Source organism: Labrus bergylta, chromosome 12 (genome assembly GCF_963930695.1).
Source record: "Labrus bergylta chromosome 12, fLabBer1.1, whole genome shotgun sequence".
NCBI classification, from domain to species: Eukaryota; Metazoa; Chordata; class Actinopteri; order Labriformes; family Labridae; genus Labrus; species Labrus bergylta.
In genome coordinates, this window is record NC_089206.1 from 8,654,105 (window position 1) to 8,668,643 (window position 14,539).

Sequence of the window (14,539 nt, forward strand, 5' to 3'; positions counted from 1 at the left end):
GATGTTTGGTAGACTTATTGTCTGCTCCAGTGTAATCGACATCACAGATTAGTCTAGGTGGGTCAATGTCACCCTGATAATGATAATGTCTTTTAGGATATATGCGATGCCTTTCGAAAAGTTCTGCAGATGTGATTGAGCAAGACACGAGTACAGAAGTGTGATGTTGAATCATGTCTCCTCATGAGTATTCTTCTTGTGTATACACTTTCATCAACGTAAGCCATCTGAGTCAACTGAGTCTTATTGTGTGGAGTCAAGTCTTAATAATTTCCTCAACACCACAGGTGTTCAGAAGTTAAGCCAGATCATTTCCTCTTCACATTATACACCTCAGACTTCCAGTATGACTCTGAGGCTTGTCACTTACAGAAGTTCTCAGATGATACTGCGATAGTAGGGTGTATCAGTGGTGGAGAGGAGACAGAATACAGGATGCTGGTGGATAACTTTGTTGCATGGAGTGGGAAGAACCACCTGGTGTTAAATGTAACAAAGACCAAGGAAATGGTGGTGGACTTTAGGAGGGACAGGCCTGAGCTAAGCACCATCTATATCCTTGGGGATGAGGTGCAGGTGGTGGAGTGCTATAAATACTTGGGGGTGCACATGAGCAATAAACTGGACTGGAAGCACCACACACAGAGGCCGTCTACAAGAAGGGTCAGAGCAGACTCTACTTCTTGAGGAAGCTTAGGTCTTTTAATGTGTGTAGCAAAATGTTATCCATGTTTTATCAGGCTGTTGTGGCAAGTGCCATTTTCTTTGCAGCCGTGTGTTGGGGCAGCAGCGTCAGGGCTTGTGACTCTAAAAAGCTTAACAAGCTGATTAGGAGGGCTGGCTCTGTGCTGTGGAGCCTCTGGAGGTGGTGATGGGGAGAAGGATGATACAGAAACTGTTGAACATCATGGACAATAACATGCATCCCTTACACAATCTCATGTCTGAACAAAAGAGTGTTTTTAGTGGGAGGCTGCAAAAAGGACAGATTTAAAAATACTTTTTTACCTACTGCAATTGCACTTTATAATGACTCCCCTTTAAGTAAGGACAGAAGACATTTAAACTTTTAAACTTTAGCCTGAGTTGCATATATCATATCAAATTGTATTGTGGGCTCATGTTTTTTTGTATGGGTGGGATGTGCATGTATATATGTGTTGTGTTGTGTGTTTGTATGTATGCTGGCTGCTGGAACACCTACATTTCCCTGCTGGGATGAATAAAGTATATCTTATCTTATATCTTATTTCATTGTAATGTGGGGTCAACATTGTGGTTTTGTCTAAAATCAAGTATCTGACTGTCGCACCACCTCTGCTCTCGTGCACAATCACAGTCATAGTGAGTCAGAAGCCAGCAGAGAAAGCCTGGCTGTGACTCTCCATCCAGTTTTCTGTGTGGATCAGAATAATGTATCCGTTATTAAACAGTCGACTGGGTCAAGAGACATATCATTTTATACAGGGAAAATGCATTCAAACAAATCTATTCTAAAGCGAGAGAGTGCTGACACACACTCAGATCCCAGTTTATGAGATACTCCTAGAGTTTGGTAGGATGAAACAATGCAACACCTCTTCCCAGCATTCTGTGGGAAGGGTAAGAAGTCAGCATGGGGGGCTTGGAATTCCTACCCTGCGGTCACCCAGGCCTTCAACTACATGGCAGCGAATCTGCACACTCCCATGACCATGGATGCCCAACACTTTCAACTTCTGTAGCCCTACACAGTCGACAAGCTTAATAGCTTTACTGCATCCCTTGACCCAGAAAATTTATATTTTGACACCAAGATTAACTTTCTGGTGTTGGAGAGCATGGGTTAAAAATGTGGTGCTTTCGTCCGGCGTGTCCCCATTCTTCTCAAATCTGGTCCTAAACCACTAATAACCTCCAATAGAATCTCTTCTGCACTGTAAAAACAAAAAGTCATGATAACATAAAATTCTAAGTTACTTTTATCATTAAATTGTAACAGCTTGGATGTGGCATCCCACACAATCCCTTTATGCACCAGACACATCTAATAGTAAGGTACTAAGGTGTCCCTCAGGCTGTCAGTTGATCACTCTTATTTTCAGTCCAGTAAATTACGATCTCCACCGCTGGATGAACCTCCCACTATCCATCCTGGGCAGAATAGCAACCATTAAAATGACAATTCTTCCAAAAATGGACTACCTATTCACAATGATTCCGACACACCCATCTCGGATCTCGCGCATTTTGGCCACGAAGGTGTCAAGAGGGTATATAAAAAATATTAATGCAATCAAATCAACTTTGTTGCTCGTCTTTCACAGATCCAAGACTCTAATCACCATTCAACTGATAACTTAGCATTTAAAGCTTTACGATCCTGAAAATAATTGAATGTTTGGTAGTTTTGAGCAAGTTGGAAGTTGGAAGTTGTTTAACTTCACAGCAGAAAATATAAATACATTTGAGGAGTGCACAAGGGTTAATGTTGTCTTACCTTGATATACTGAAGAAGCTCGTCACGAGGCAGGATACTGCTCTCCACTGTGGTCGCGATCAGCTCTGCAGCCGGCTCTTTGTCCAGCATGAAGAACTCCACACTCCGTACACTTCCCTGTCAAAGTCAGTTCAATTAGAATGATTACAGCCAAAACCAGCTTAAAACGCAGTCGGAAAAACATCAGTGAAAAACATACAAGACGGATGAGGCAGCAAAGACATATTCCAATACAGCTTAACCACAAAGCAAAGTGGTATCAAATATGTTTGTTTTTATTTTATCAACATTTCAGCCCTTGTTTTCTTGCTGTGAATTTTCAGATATTTGCAGAGTACTTTAGTTAAAACATTTGTAAATGTTTAGATGTGCTATTTGATCTGATCTGCTATTAAAGGTTGAAGAACTTAAATTGGTTGGTTTCTATGATAAAACGAATAACCTGTAGAGATGATACCCTTTTTTAAATTTTTTTAATTTGAAAGGAAAATGAAAGTTTCCACAAAAGCAAAGAGAATCACTAAAAATGTATGAATTAAACTGATTTAAGTTGACAAATAGAAATATATATTCAATTTCAATTGATGAATTCACTTAAGTCAATATTTTAGGTGGATTGAACTTTTGATGAAGTGTTTTTAATTTTTGATTTCAAGTCAAAAGAAATTGAAAGACCATTTTTGCCTTAACTAGATCATTTCACAACTGAACTGAATTGTGATTGAATTCTGAAAAGTTTTGTTAACCTAAAGCTTTAAGTACAACTGGCTTGTCAAGTTTATTTGACTAGAAAAAAAGATTTCTTTGGAATAATCACACATTTATCTCAACTTATCTTTTTAAGTTCAGTTAACTTAAAACTTGAAGGCAGCCTGGACACTAACTTTTTTAAGTTATAACAACTAGTTTTTTTTTTACAGTGTGGTCTTAATCCTATCAAATTTTGAGTTTAATCTACAAGAAGAAAAGGTTTGTTGTTTAAGAACTTTCATTCTGTTTAAATATTTCTTCTGTTGGATTTAAACAATATGAATGATACTCAAAGATTCTCTTCCATCTTTAGGAAAACTTAAAATGTGACTTGTATGTATATGAGCAACATGTTCAATTGCAAATGTATGTGTATGAATGTATTTGTGTGTGTATGTGTACACATACACACACAAACATACACATGTATTAATAACGTGTGTGTGTGTGTTTGTTTCTTCTTCACTGTTTTGCGTGTACTCTGCAGTGTGTTCGTCCCTGTGCAGTGTGTTAGTGTAATCTCAATCAGCTGCTCTCAGGTCAGTGCCTCCTCCTATAAATTGCTTCACACTGCTAAATTCTCCTGTGAGGATAAGTTCACTCACAGACGACAAACATGAGGAGCACCGTGGGGAGCATTCTGCTTTTGGTGTTTGTTATTGCTTCAGGTAAGATAATGAAAGAAAAGATGATCCACGTTTCTCAGATCGTGATTGTTTTCATATAACCGACGGTTGTTTACCTTTTTTTTAAAACACAAAGCTCAAGTACCAAAGAAATGTCCTGCACCTTTGGAGTACCCGCACACCAGACTGGAGCAGACGTACAGCAGCAGACAGACGTTCAGCCACATGATGAAGGTTTATTATCGCTGTTTAGAAGACTTCACTCCATACAAAGGCAACATGATAGTTCAGTGTGTCGATGGATCATGGACCAAACTGACACTGAAGTGCGAAAGTAAGTACTAGAAACACGTTTTAGTTGTCACGTTTAGCTTTGAAACGACCTGGAAGGTTACATTTTGTTTTTTTTTAGATTCCTTACAGTTCATTCAACGTGTTATTATTTAGTTTTTTAAAGAACAGTGCCCCTTAGTGGACATGTGAGAAAACTGCAGGAAATACCTACAAATATGCTTTAGAATAAAAAAAAATAAAAGACAAAACATTGAATTAATTCTATAGCTTTTAAAATCTGATTGAACTTGCATTAACTTCAAACAAAACACGTAATTTAACGTGTTAAATTAGGTTAACATTTTCTAAAATGTTTTAATTTTCTAACATGAAATAAAAACAGACTTTTGACACTACTGTCTTCACAACAGTCGTTTTTCTCAGATATAGGCCTACTGCTTCACCCTTTTTCATGTCGTTTTTGTAATTCTGATCATTATAATAATCGTAATTATTGTAATGATTATTATTATTAGGGGGGAGGGGCAGACAATATGACAAAAATAACAGCAATCTAGAGCACATCATTCAACTTAATCAAATCGAACTTCTAAGGGAAGGCAGGTAAAATATTTTAAAATGTTATTCATTTGTTTATTTTAGACTGGTATATGAGGTTACATGAATATCTAAAGTGTCTTTAAATAGCATTGATACTAAATTGTATAACTTCAAAGTCACCAGATAAGTATTCGGTCATTGTTATTGTATCTCAGGTCTGAAAACTGGAAGCCTTCATTCTCATTGGTGTGTATTATACATAATATTTCTGTTTTAAATGATTCACTTATTTATTTTTTTCTTCATAAAGGCTGATTGTTCTTATTCATCATCTGACTTTTTTTTCCAACTCAAACTACAGAACATAAGTTTAGCTTTAACATGAATTTTTATTCTGCTAAAATGCATCTCTTGATCTGACGACTATGTTACCCGAGCTGTTTTAAAAAAAAAATCACCAATTCCCTCATTGGCTAACACAAACTCTTATCAGAAAGACATGTCTACCATCCACTCATACACTACTGTAAGCTTATCTCTAACCATGTAGAAGACGAGGACTATTCAAATCTGAGTCTTCTAGCAGAGGATCTTTACATTATCTTTAGTTGAGTTGTTTTAAAAAAAAGACCAGCCCCCTGGAAGTATGAATAAGATAAGTGAGAGGGTTTAGCAGCAGGTTACTGTATTTAGACTGTTCAACCCCGTATCGTAAAGTAAATGTTTTTGTCCTCCATGTGGTGAAACAAATCTCTCTCTTGATAACGGCTCTGATTGGCCACTTAATCTGTATCTGCTTTCTATCAGAGAGATCATGTGGTAATGCTGGGGATCTACCCAATGGACACTTCAATTACGAGGGGAATTCAGTCGTCGGGGAGAAAGTTTATGCAGTCTGCAACGAGGGGTGAGTTAAAGCTTCTGTCAACCTTGGTGAGAGATGTCCTTTTTTTTTTTTTTTTAACTGACTGTGCTGTTCATCTGCATGTCCACAGCTACACCCTGAAAGGACTCGGCTACATGACATGCAAGAAGTCTGGCTGGACCGGAGAATTCCCGTCGTGTGAAGGTGGGCAACGATTACAATCAGAGCATTCTGACTCACTCACTCATTCATTCATTCATTCATTCATTCATTCATCAAACCCATTCATTAATCCCTACACACCTTGGTGGCTGCATTCAGAGGTGATTGTAGGCGGCTGGTGTTGCATTAAGAATGTGTAGTTCCTGTCTGAATGTGACGTCGTTTAATCCCTTTTATTTATTCAATGGTATTTTCCAAGATGTGAAATAATCAGATCGTCAGATTTTAAAGTAAACTGGTGAGATGTTGAGGATTATTGATAAATAAGTCCTCAACTAACCAATCAGCACATTGTTTTCCAAGCACTGAATCTTTGTGAGTTTCAGTGTCGCAATACAGTGATTTACAGTGAGGCTTCTTTATTTCCTCCCTATGGTATGGAGGCTTTAAGTGAATAAAAAACATGCTAACCCTCTTCTTTTTCTTTTTTTTTTTTAAACTTGTATGGGTGCTGAATCCTCAACCAAAAAAATATTGAAAGTATTTTCAATCAATAAAATGATATACCCTGTATATATTCAACCTATGGAGGCCCTTAAGGAAATAACAACACATTTGTGTTCTGTCTTTAGTTTCAATTCGACTGCTTTTTGGACATTCTGGGCCACCACACTTGGGAAAAAATTGTCTAGGAGTTAAAAAAAAAAAAAAAAGGCTTCATGCTGTGTAGATATTAGCGAGGTACGAAAATAAGTGTTAACTCGATCTTACTCCAAATGGAACATGTTCTGTTTGCTTTGTGGTTAATATTCAGTAAATCTTGTTTTTCAGGTTTACTCTGATATTTTAGCTTTTTTTGTTAATGTGTTTTTATGTTATTTATGTTCAAGTTAATCAAAACCAAATATCCAAATAAAAATAAATGTACACGAGTGATACAGTGGCTTCCTCCCACAGTCCAAAGACATGCTTGTTAGACGTATTGGTGGCTCTGAATTACCTGTAGGTGTGAATGTGAGTGTGACTGGATGTCTCCCCCGATATGTCAGCCCTGTGATTGAGTGGCTAACAGTCCAGCGTGTACCCTGCCTATTGTCACTGTGGTGGAATTTCTGTAGTTATTTAGATTATAATGTACAGATGTCATTAGGTTTATTCACTGTTCTCTAATGTCAGTCAGACCTGACAGAGTTCAGTTGTTATTAGAACACCAAGTACAGCTTAGAGAGTGTCAACTGTTTTTCCTGATATCTGCAAGGATGTTTGGTAGACTTATTGTCTGCTCCAGTGTAATTGATGTCACAGATTAGTCTAGGTGGGTCAATGTGACATGACCCTGATAATGATAATGTCTTTTGGGATATATGCGATGCCTTTCGAAAAGTTCTGCAGATGTGATTGAGCAAGACACGAGTACAGAAGTGTGATGTTGAATCATGTCTCCTCATGAGTATTCTTCTTGTGTATACACTTTCATCAACGTAAGCCATCTGAGTCAACTGAGTCTTATTGTGTGGAGTCAAGTCTTAATCATTTCATAATTTCCTCAACAGTAACCCATTGGGCTCAAGCACCCCGAGACCCCGAACGGGAAAAGCAGTATAGATAACTGATGAATGAGGGAGACTGCCTCAAATCGGTTAAAAATATCCAGATTGACTCTTTAAAATATTACACATTTTTATCGCCAAAGAAAAACAACACACCATTAGTTCAGAAATAATGCAACACATCTGTGGGTGAAGGTCAGTTATTTGAGGTCTGTCTCAAAGTACTAACCAGATTGTTACCTGTATATGTCTTCAGAGGGAGCGGCCGCCTGCTCCAACCCCGCAGTGGAAAATTCTGTGAGCAGCATTAGAAATGTTGCTGCGTACCATCTGGGAGAAAATGTAAACTTCACTTGCAGTCGGGGTTTCGAGCTGAATGGCGCTCAGCGGATCACCTGTGGTCCTGGAGGCCAGTGGCAGCCCGAGCCCCCCCGATGTCTGCCGTCACCTGACAAATCTCAGTTACCTGAAAAAGAAGGTGCGTAACTCCATAGCACATTCTACGGTTTCATGATAAACTAGTTGAATCATGTTGTGTGGTTTTTAAAAAAAATTTTTTTTTAAACTTTCCTATAAATCTATCCAGCAGGTGGATGTGGTGTGCCGGTGACCGATCAGAACTCCAACGCAAACCTTGCCGACAAATACATCACAATGCGATCTTTCTCCTCTGGTGACAAGGTGTTATACGTGTGTGATGTCGGGTACACTCAAGCAGGTGGAAGCAGATATCGCAGGTGCAGCGAGGGGAAGTGGTCGCCTCTGAGGCTCAAATGCGAACGTAAATACTTTTTTATTTTTATTTTATTTACCTTTACAGTTCCTCAGGGCATGCTGATTTCATTTAACTTTGGAATGTATTAATTGCATATGTTTGCTACCTAAGAGACAGCATTTTTATTTCAAATCAAACTCTGAAGTTTCAGAGCTTTAATATTCCCAACAGATGAGTCATCCAGAGTACAGCATTTTTTTACTTTAAGCTTTGTCAAAGGAAAATCGTAAGTGAAAGATATTGAAAATGAATTCTCTGTAAGCTGCATTACTGATTACTAAACCAAATTAAATAATTTGTCCTGTTTCATTGATTTTTTTTTTTTTTTTTGATTATGTAAAAATCTACAGCAGTCATTTTGCACTACTAGAAACACCAGAATGGCCTTAATGTATAAGGACTTATTTGCATCTTAAATAACTGCATATGCATACAGAACACTATGTCAAATAGCTCCCTAACAACTTGTGTTTTATCCTCATGAAGGAAAGTCCTGTGGCTCTGCAGGAGAGATTATATTTGGACAGTTTACATACACAGGAGTTCAGTTTGGAGACACTGCAACAGCTGAGTGTGATGAGGGGTAAGAAAGATCTCCAAATTCCTCATTCTGCACATTATTATTCAAGCTTATTTGATTTTGCACTCTTCATCTCTGATAACTGTTTTCATAATAGGTTTTATCTGGTGGGACGAGCACACAGGACCTGCATGAGCGAGGGCTGGGATGGACGTGTTCCAGTCTGTGAAGGTGCAGTGAACGCAGCTTTGCTTCATTCGTAGATTAAATTCAATGTCTTTCTAATCTGAGCTACAACTGTGTGTTTTCCAGCTGTGGATTGTGAAGCTCCTCCACAAGTGAAAAACGCAGACATGATCGGCCCCATGGAGCCATCGTACACATACAGGACAGTGATTAGCTACCAGTGTCAGGTGGGGATCCTTGTCGGAAAAAAGGAGCTCTGGTGCACCAAGGACGGGAAGTGGAGTCACCCCCCTCCGACATGCAAAGGTCCTTAATGCCGTTAGTGGCACCTGATAGGATGATTCATAATCTTTACACACATTTTAAACATGACTGGAATAAAAAAAAAAAATGGAGCTCTTTTTTCCTAACAGAGATAACATGTCCATCTCCGAATGTGCCACGCGCCTTCTGGACAAGAGCTCACAAGAAGGTGCATCAGCCCAGGGACAATTTATCCATTGAGTGTAACCGTGGTTACATCATGTCAGGTCCGAAAACTGTCACCTGTGGAATTGATGGGCGATGGCTGCCCGCCCTTCCTAAGTGCATTCGCAGATGTAAGTATTTGTTGTACGAGTTGCCTGGTGTATATATATATATATTTTTTTTGTTAAAAAAACCTTTAAATTAATGATTTATATTATAATTTTTTTAATTTCAGATGCTCAACACAGGGGCTAATTCAGTCGCTGAGAGGTGAACCTAGCATATACATTTCCACCTGGTTAAACGGCTTGCACTCAGTCAGCGGAGGATGAAAACATAAAGTTAAGCAAAGCTACATGTCAGCCTTCTGTGAGAAATGATTCTACTTTGTACAACCTTTTCATAATGCACCATGTTCGATATCTAAAACCTGTATAGAGTCATTGCACAGACATTAAAGTATGCCTCAAATGGAGCTGAAGCACAGTATGTTTATTTCGATAAAGTGTTTTTGGGCAGTAACAAGTTCACACTTGTTTCATTCACCTCTGTACACAGTTTTCTTTTTCTTACAGGCAATAATGTTATGTGTATCATCTCTATAGACTAAACGGTGAGTGAGCATTTCATGAAACAAACAAGCTACAAGAAAAATAAGAAAAAAAACAAAACAATTCCATTCATTTAAAAAGACAATACAAAAATCCAGACATTTTTCTTTACATGAGCAATAACAATTCAAGTGCAAATATCATTATCAACTCTATGATACATCATAGCAAACTCTCGTTAAAAGGCAACAAAAAAAAAAACAACAATAAACAGGTCGCAGGACAGAAGCTGATTCTGGTGGTGGGGGGTTGGCGGACCGTATGAGCACCCTGGGATGCTCCCTGTTTGCATGAATATACTGTATATGATATTAGATGTACTTAAAACTGTGAGTGAAGTTAGCAAAATGAATAAAGAGGATTTGAATCTGGATTAAATTCTTTGTGGTTGGCCCAGAATCGCCCACATGTTTGACAACAGGGTCAGACCCCCCTTTTGGTGTCCATCTTTAGTCTGGATTTTTAAAACACTGTTTGGTACACAGTAATAAGTGTACCAAATCACTTGTTTTTATTTACATGGGAAGGGGGGGGGGATAAATTGTCCTTGATAGCTTAATTAAATATCAGAATGGAAGTTTTGGGAGGATATACAGGTGAAGTAGGCGGGATTCTAGTTGTTAAAAAAATTGGGGGCGGGTCTGAAAATGACTTTCAACAGAATAGCCTCTTAATAATGGGAAATAATTTTTTACATTCTTGCTGAGAGTACTTCTGTTGTCACTTCTGAGGAGACTCAGCAAAGGCACTTTGCTCAGCCAAGAAATAGTGTGATAGTGTTTTTCTTTCCAAAGTGAGGGTTCCCCCTCATTCCTCTACTGTGCTGAGATGACACGTTGCCTTAAAGTTTTTATTTCAGACTTCAGAACGCCTTTCTCTATTTCACCCAAGAGACTGCAGATCAGATCCCATGTAAAAAGTGACTTTTTTTTTTGTGTGTAAACTTGACAAATGGTTTTCATACCAAACGTTTCATAACATGGACCATGTACTGGAGTCAGGTTAAAATAAGTCAATACAAAGGAAATACTCTATCATTTCCTTGCTCAGATTCTTGTGTTGACCCATTTGTTTTTCTTAGCCAATCCCAGCCCAGTATTATTAACCAATCATAACAGTTTGAGTTCATTTGAGCAGGGACAAAACAATCAAGCATGCAACACACGACAACCTCTAAAGTAAAGCTGCAACATCTGGAGTTACATTTGACCTTTTGCTCTGATTAAACAATCAAGATGTAATTTGTTGATTGTGTCGCTTTAAATGTGCAGATTTAGCGATCTGTACGACTGAACCATGCTCGCTGTTTCCAGTCTTTGTGCTACGCTTACTATCTCACGGCCAGGGCAAAGTATTTACCGTCTAGATGTGAGTGATATTAATCTTATTTAGCTGACGGCATGAAATGAAATATGCAAACTACTAAACTATTCTTTGTAACTATATTTTTTCAGATCCCCACATGAAGCTAATTGTTTTCACTGAACTTTACTCATGTACCCTGTTTTTAAATCAAATTCTTTCTACATACCAAATTTTTGTTACTTTATTTTTTTGACAGACAGATTTTTTCTCCCTCTGAATAAGAGAAGGACCTCTTCCTCAGCATGACTGTTAAAACTTTGAGCCATGAGTCCCATCTATTTTGCAAGCTTTGTAGTGGGTCATAGTAGGGTGTAACCAAAACTAAGGTGTGTTATTATCAGACATTGCACTTTGTAGACTACTTAGGTAGGATGACATGTTCTTAGTTCAGTGCACAAAGCAAAGTGAACCGCCCTCCCAGGCGGTCTTTGGAAGAGCTGTCTTTATTGGGACAGAACGGGTCTGGTTTCGGGTCTTGGGATTGAGACGGGTGAGACATAAGGGGCATAAAGGGATTTTCTGTTTGGAGGGGGTCCTGCTTAACAAAATTAGGATCAAAAATTCAACCCTCGTCTAATTTATTTTCATTATTTACAAGATTGAAAAAAAGAAGATAAAACTGGATGTCCAGTGACAGGCAATATGAGATTAACAATGTACTGTGTTTAAGAACTAAAGATGCTCTGAACCTAAAGACTATTAGTGTGTAGAGTACATCAGAAAGACAATGAGATTGAAACATTAAAGTGACCTTTTAAAAGAAGCAGCAAACATAATGTCCCTCAAAGACATTTCTCTCTCTCTCTCTCTCTCTCTCTCTTAGAGACATGTTCCACTAGACATCACATTATCTCATTTCTGTGGCTCCACAATTATTGGTTTCCATTCATCTCCCAAATGTCCACTATGTTCCTGGAATGTTAAGCCACCTTTTTTTGTATTTGCTTCATGTTAAATTGGGGGGGGGGGGGGAACAGCAAGCAACAGCTATTATCTGTATGTCGGAAAACGCTGGTACAGTCTAGACAGACGGAGCAAGACAAAGAGTAACTGTTTTAACAGTAAAACCCCTGGAAACGGCTCTAAGAGCTCAAATATAGTAAGGCTTTGACTGATGTGGATAGCAGCTGCGACATTAATCTAACAACTGCTCCTCCTCGAGGACAGCACACAAATGTAGAGGATGGAACCAGGGTTACACAACACTTACACAACACACACAGTCATTCAAAATGGTAGGAGTCAGGCTGGAACTCAGACTGCTCATTTAGACGAATACAATAACAAGCTGTATCAGGCTGCACGCACAAAACACCACTCCTACCGCCTGGAATGGGCGTTTCTTTTGTTTATTTTTTGTTGTGGTTTCATTGCACAAGGCAAGCCCACTCAAAAACTCTACATCCCTGCCAAGTGTTTGAGCTGCAGACCCGCGCTGAATAAAAACTGATAACCTAAAAGCACATATGATTTTCAGTATTTCTCAGGCCTGCATAGTGTTTATTGTCAAAGCCTATGGAAATATAAAAGAAGGTAAATGTGACATTTTTTGAAGTCCTGTGAGAGTTTCGGGATGAAATCTGGAGGGTATATGGGGGTGGCTGAGAGGAATGTCAGGGAAGGGAGGGGACACACACACACACACACACACACAAACACACACACACACACACACACAAAATCTGGTGCTTCAACAGCAGCTGTGTGAGCGTTACTTGTAAGGTCGCAGGAAGGCGGAGACTTTGCTGCTTATGAGACGGATGAAGGAGCGAGGAAGCATCTCGTTGGACTCCCGAGTGGTGTACTTAAAGTAGTTGTTTGGGTGAGCCAGCACGTCAAAAAGAGTCTTAATCAGTTTTTTATCCTGTAAAAAGAGAAAGAAAAAACAAGTTTGAACTCCAAGCATCTCACTTTTTTCATCCTTCGTAAATGTTTGAGTATTTCTGAAGCTTTAACACAACAATGGAAACAACTGACACATAAGCAATATGCCTGAATTAACACAAACTTTTAATTATTAATGTACCATTGTAATATTGGTTAACTGATAAATGGACTTGAGCTTGTATCTTTTCTAGTCTTCTGACTATTTAAAGCTGCAGGTCACACCTACACATTCACACCCTGATGGCAGAGGCAGCTATGTAAAGTGACCATCATTAACTAATCTCATTCATACACATTCATGCACCGCAGATGAAGCAGTGGTAGCAACTTTGGGTTTAGCGTGGGGTTGATGCCAAAGGCCATGTGGCTGCAGAAGCTGGGGAATCGACTCTACCACTGAGCCACAGCCGCCTGGCTTATTGCTGAACTCAGTCAGGTGATCTTATGTACCGCCAATAAACAAAAGTACAAACCGGTGCAAGAATAAAACAGCCTCACCTTTAGGATTTCTTGATGGTTTTCAGAGGCATAGAGTCTTCCATCTCGGACAATGTCCTCCACCAGCTGCTCATAGTCCTCTGAATGTTTAAAAAAGAAAAAGAAAAAAGAAAAGGTAAAATGACCGGAAATCTCATCAGGGTGCGTTCTAAACAGGAAATGTCAACGTTATCTCTATTAGGTGAACACCCTAACAGCCTACTATGTGGAAAAAGTTGTAACCAGGACACTCTTTAGTATACACCAATAACTCAACAGACCAGCCTCAGCTTATTGTAGTGTCTTAATGCAGTGTAACGGTATGTCATCTGATGAAAAACAATTTATCTCTGTGTATGTATGAAGCATAGACTGTAGAGGGAGCTAGAAACTTGAACAATTACATAGTTATTCCACCAGAGGGCACTATGCTATTTATCTATTTTCTGTCAATTGTCTAACAGAGATCCAATTATTTTTCTGAACCTACATTAGCTGAGATCTTCTGGTACATGCAGGTCTCTTAGGACTTCTAAAGTTGATTTAAAAAAAAACAGGGAAGATCGAGCAGTCCAGCTCTTTATCTTCTTTTAGATCTCTACTAAAAACACATTATTTTACAATTATAGTTTCTTCTTTCATTCTTTGCCTCTATTGTATTTTTTTATTTTCTAATAAAATAACTCTCTATTTCAAACATTTAACTCACAACATAACTATTCACATTTTACATGCATCTTTTGACTGGCTTTTGAAAAGTGCTTCAGGAATAAAGATATCAACTTTTTATTAGCTCTATAAAACAGGTCAAGTATATGGATATATATAAATATAACAATATTTAGGATTTCAAAATGTCAGTATCTGTAAGTGGTATTGGCCTTACTTTAGTTATGAGCATCACAAATTAAAAAACTATTGCTTTGTCTTGTTGTGATGAAATGTCCAACATGGGTACCTCAAAATCTACACAAATGAAAGCAA

The 14,539-nt window shown here is 38.4% G+C and overlaps 2 protein-coding genes across 4 annotated transcripts in view; one reads left to right on the forward strand and one right to left on the reverse strand.

Annotated features, from left to right (window-relative positions):
* The first annotated feature begins 3,738 nt into the window (after positions 1-3,738).
* Positions 3,739-9,690, forward strand: si:ch73-217n20.1 (complement receptor type 1). 2 transcript variants are annotated; one of them, XM_020636691.3, is made up of 11 exons: positions 3,739-3,897; positions 3,992-4,189; positions 5,497-5,596; positions 5,685-5,758; positions 7,523-7,744; positions 7,853-8,047; positions 8,528-8,624; positions 8,719-8,792; positions 8,874-9,053; positions 9,161-9,346; positions 9,451-9,690. In XM_020636691.3, the coding sequence occupies exons 1-11, from the start codon at positions 3,846-3,848 to the stop codon at positions 9,468-9,470; spliced, it is 1,398 nt and encodes a 465-aa protein (XP_020492347.2). In that variant the 5' UTR covers positions 3,739-3,845; the 3' UTR covers positions 9,471-9,690. The 2 variants fall into 2 exon arrangements, with proteins under 2 accessions (XP_020492347.2, XP_029133517.2); XM_029277684.2 differs by having other exon boundaries at positions 7,856-8,047.
* Positions 9,676-14,539, reverse strand: part of scube3 (signal peptide, CUB domain, EGF-like 3) — an 80,244-nt gene continuing 75,380 nt past the window's right edge. For both annotated transcript variants that reach the window (XM_020636671.3, XM_020636679.3), the window contains 2 exons: positions 13,577-13,656; positions 9,676-13,055 (listed from right to left, as the gene is read on the reverse strand). In XM_020636671.3, the coding sequence (XP_020492327.2) occupies positions 12,903-13,055; positions 13,577-13,656 (233 nt within the window). In that variant the 3' untranslated portion in view covers positions 9,676-12,902. The remainder of the gene's footprint in view (positions 13,056-13,576; positions 13,657-14,539) is intronic.

Excerpts from the sequence above, each read along its gene's own strand:
- si:ch73-217n20.1 (XM_020636691.3), top strand. The coding sequence starts at position 3,846 with ATGAGGAGCACCGTGGGGAGCATTCTGCTTTTGGTGTTTGTTATTGCT. Across the intron at positions 4,190-5,496 it reads ACTGACACTGAAGTGCGAAA|AGAGATCATGTGGTAATGCT; the intron begins GTAAGTACTAGA and ends GCTTTCTATCAG. Across the intron at positions 9,054-9,160 it reads CCCCCCTCCGACATGCAAAG|AGATAACATGTCCATCTCCG; the intron begins GTCCTTAATGCC and ends TTTTCCTAACAG.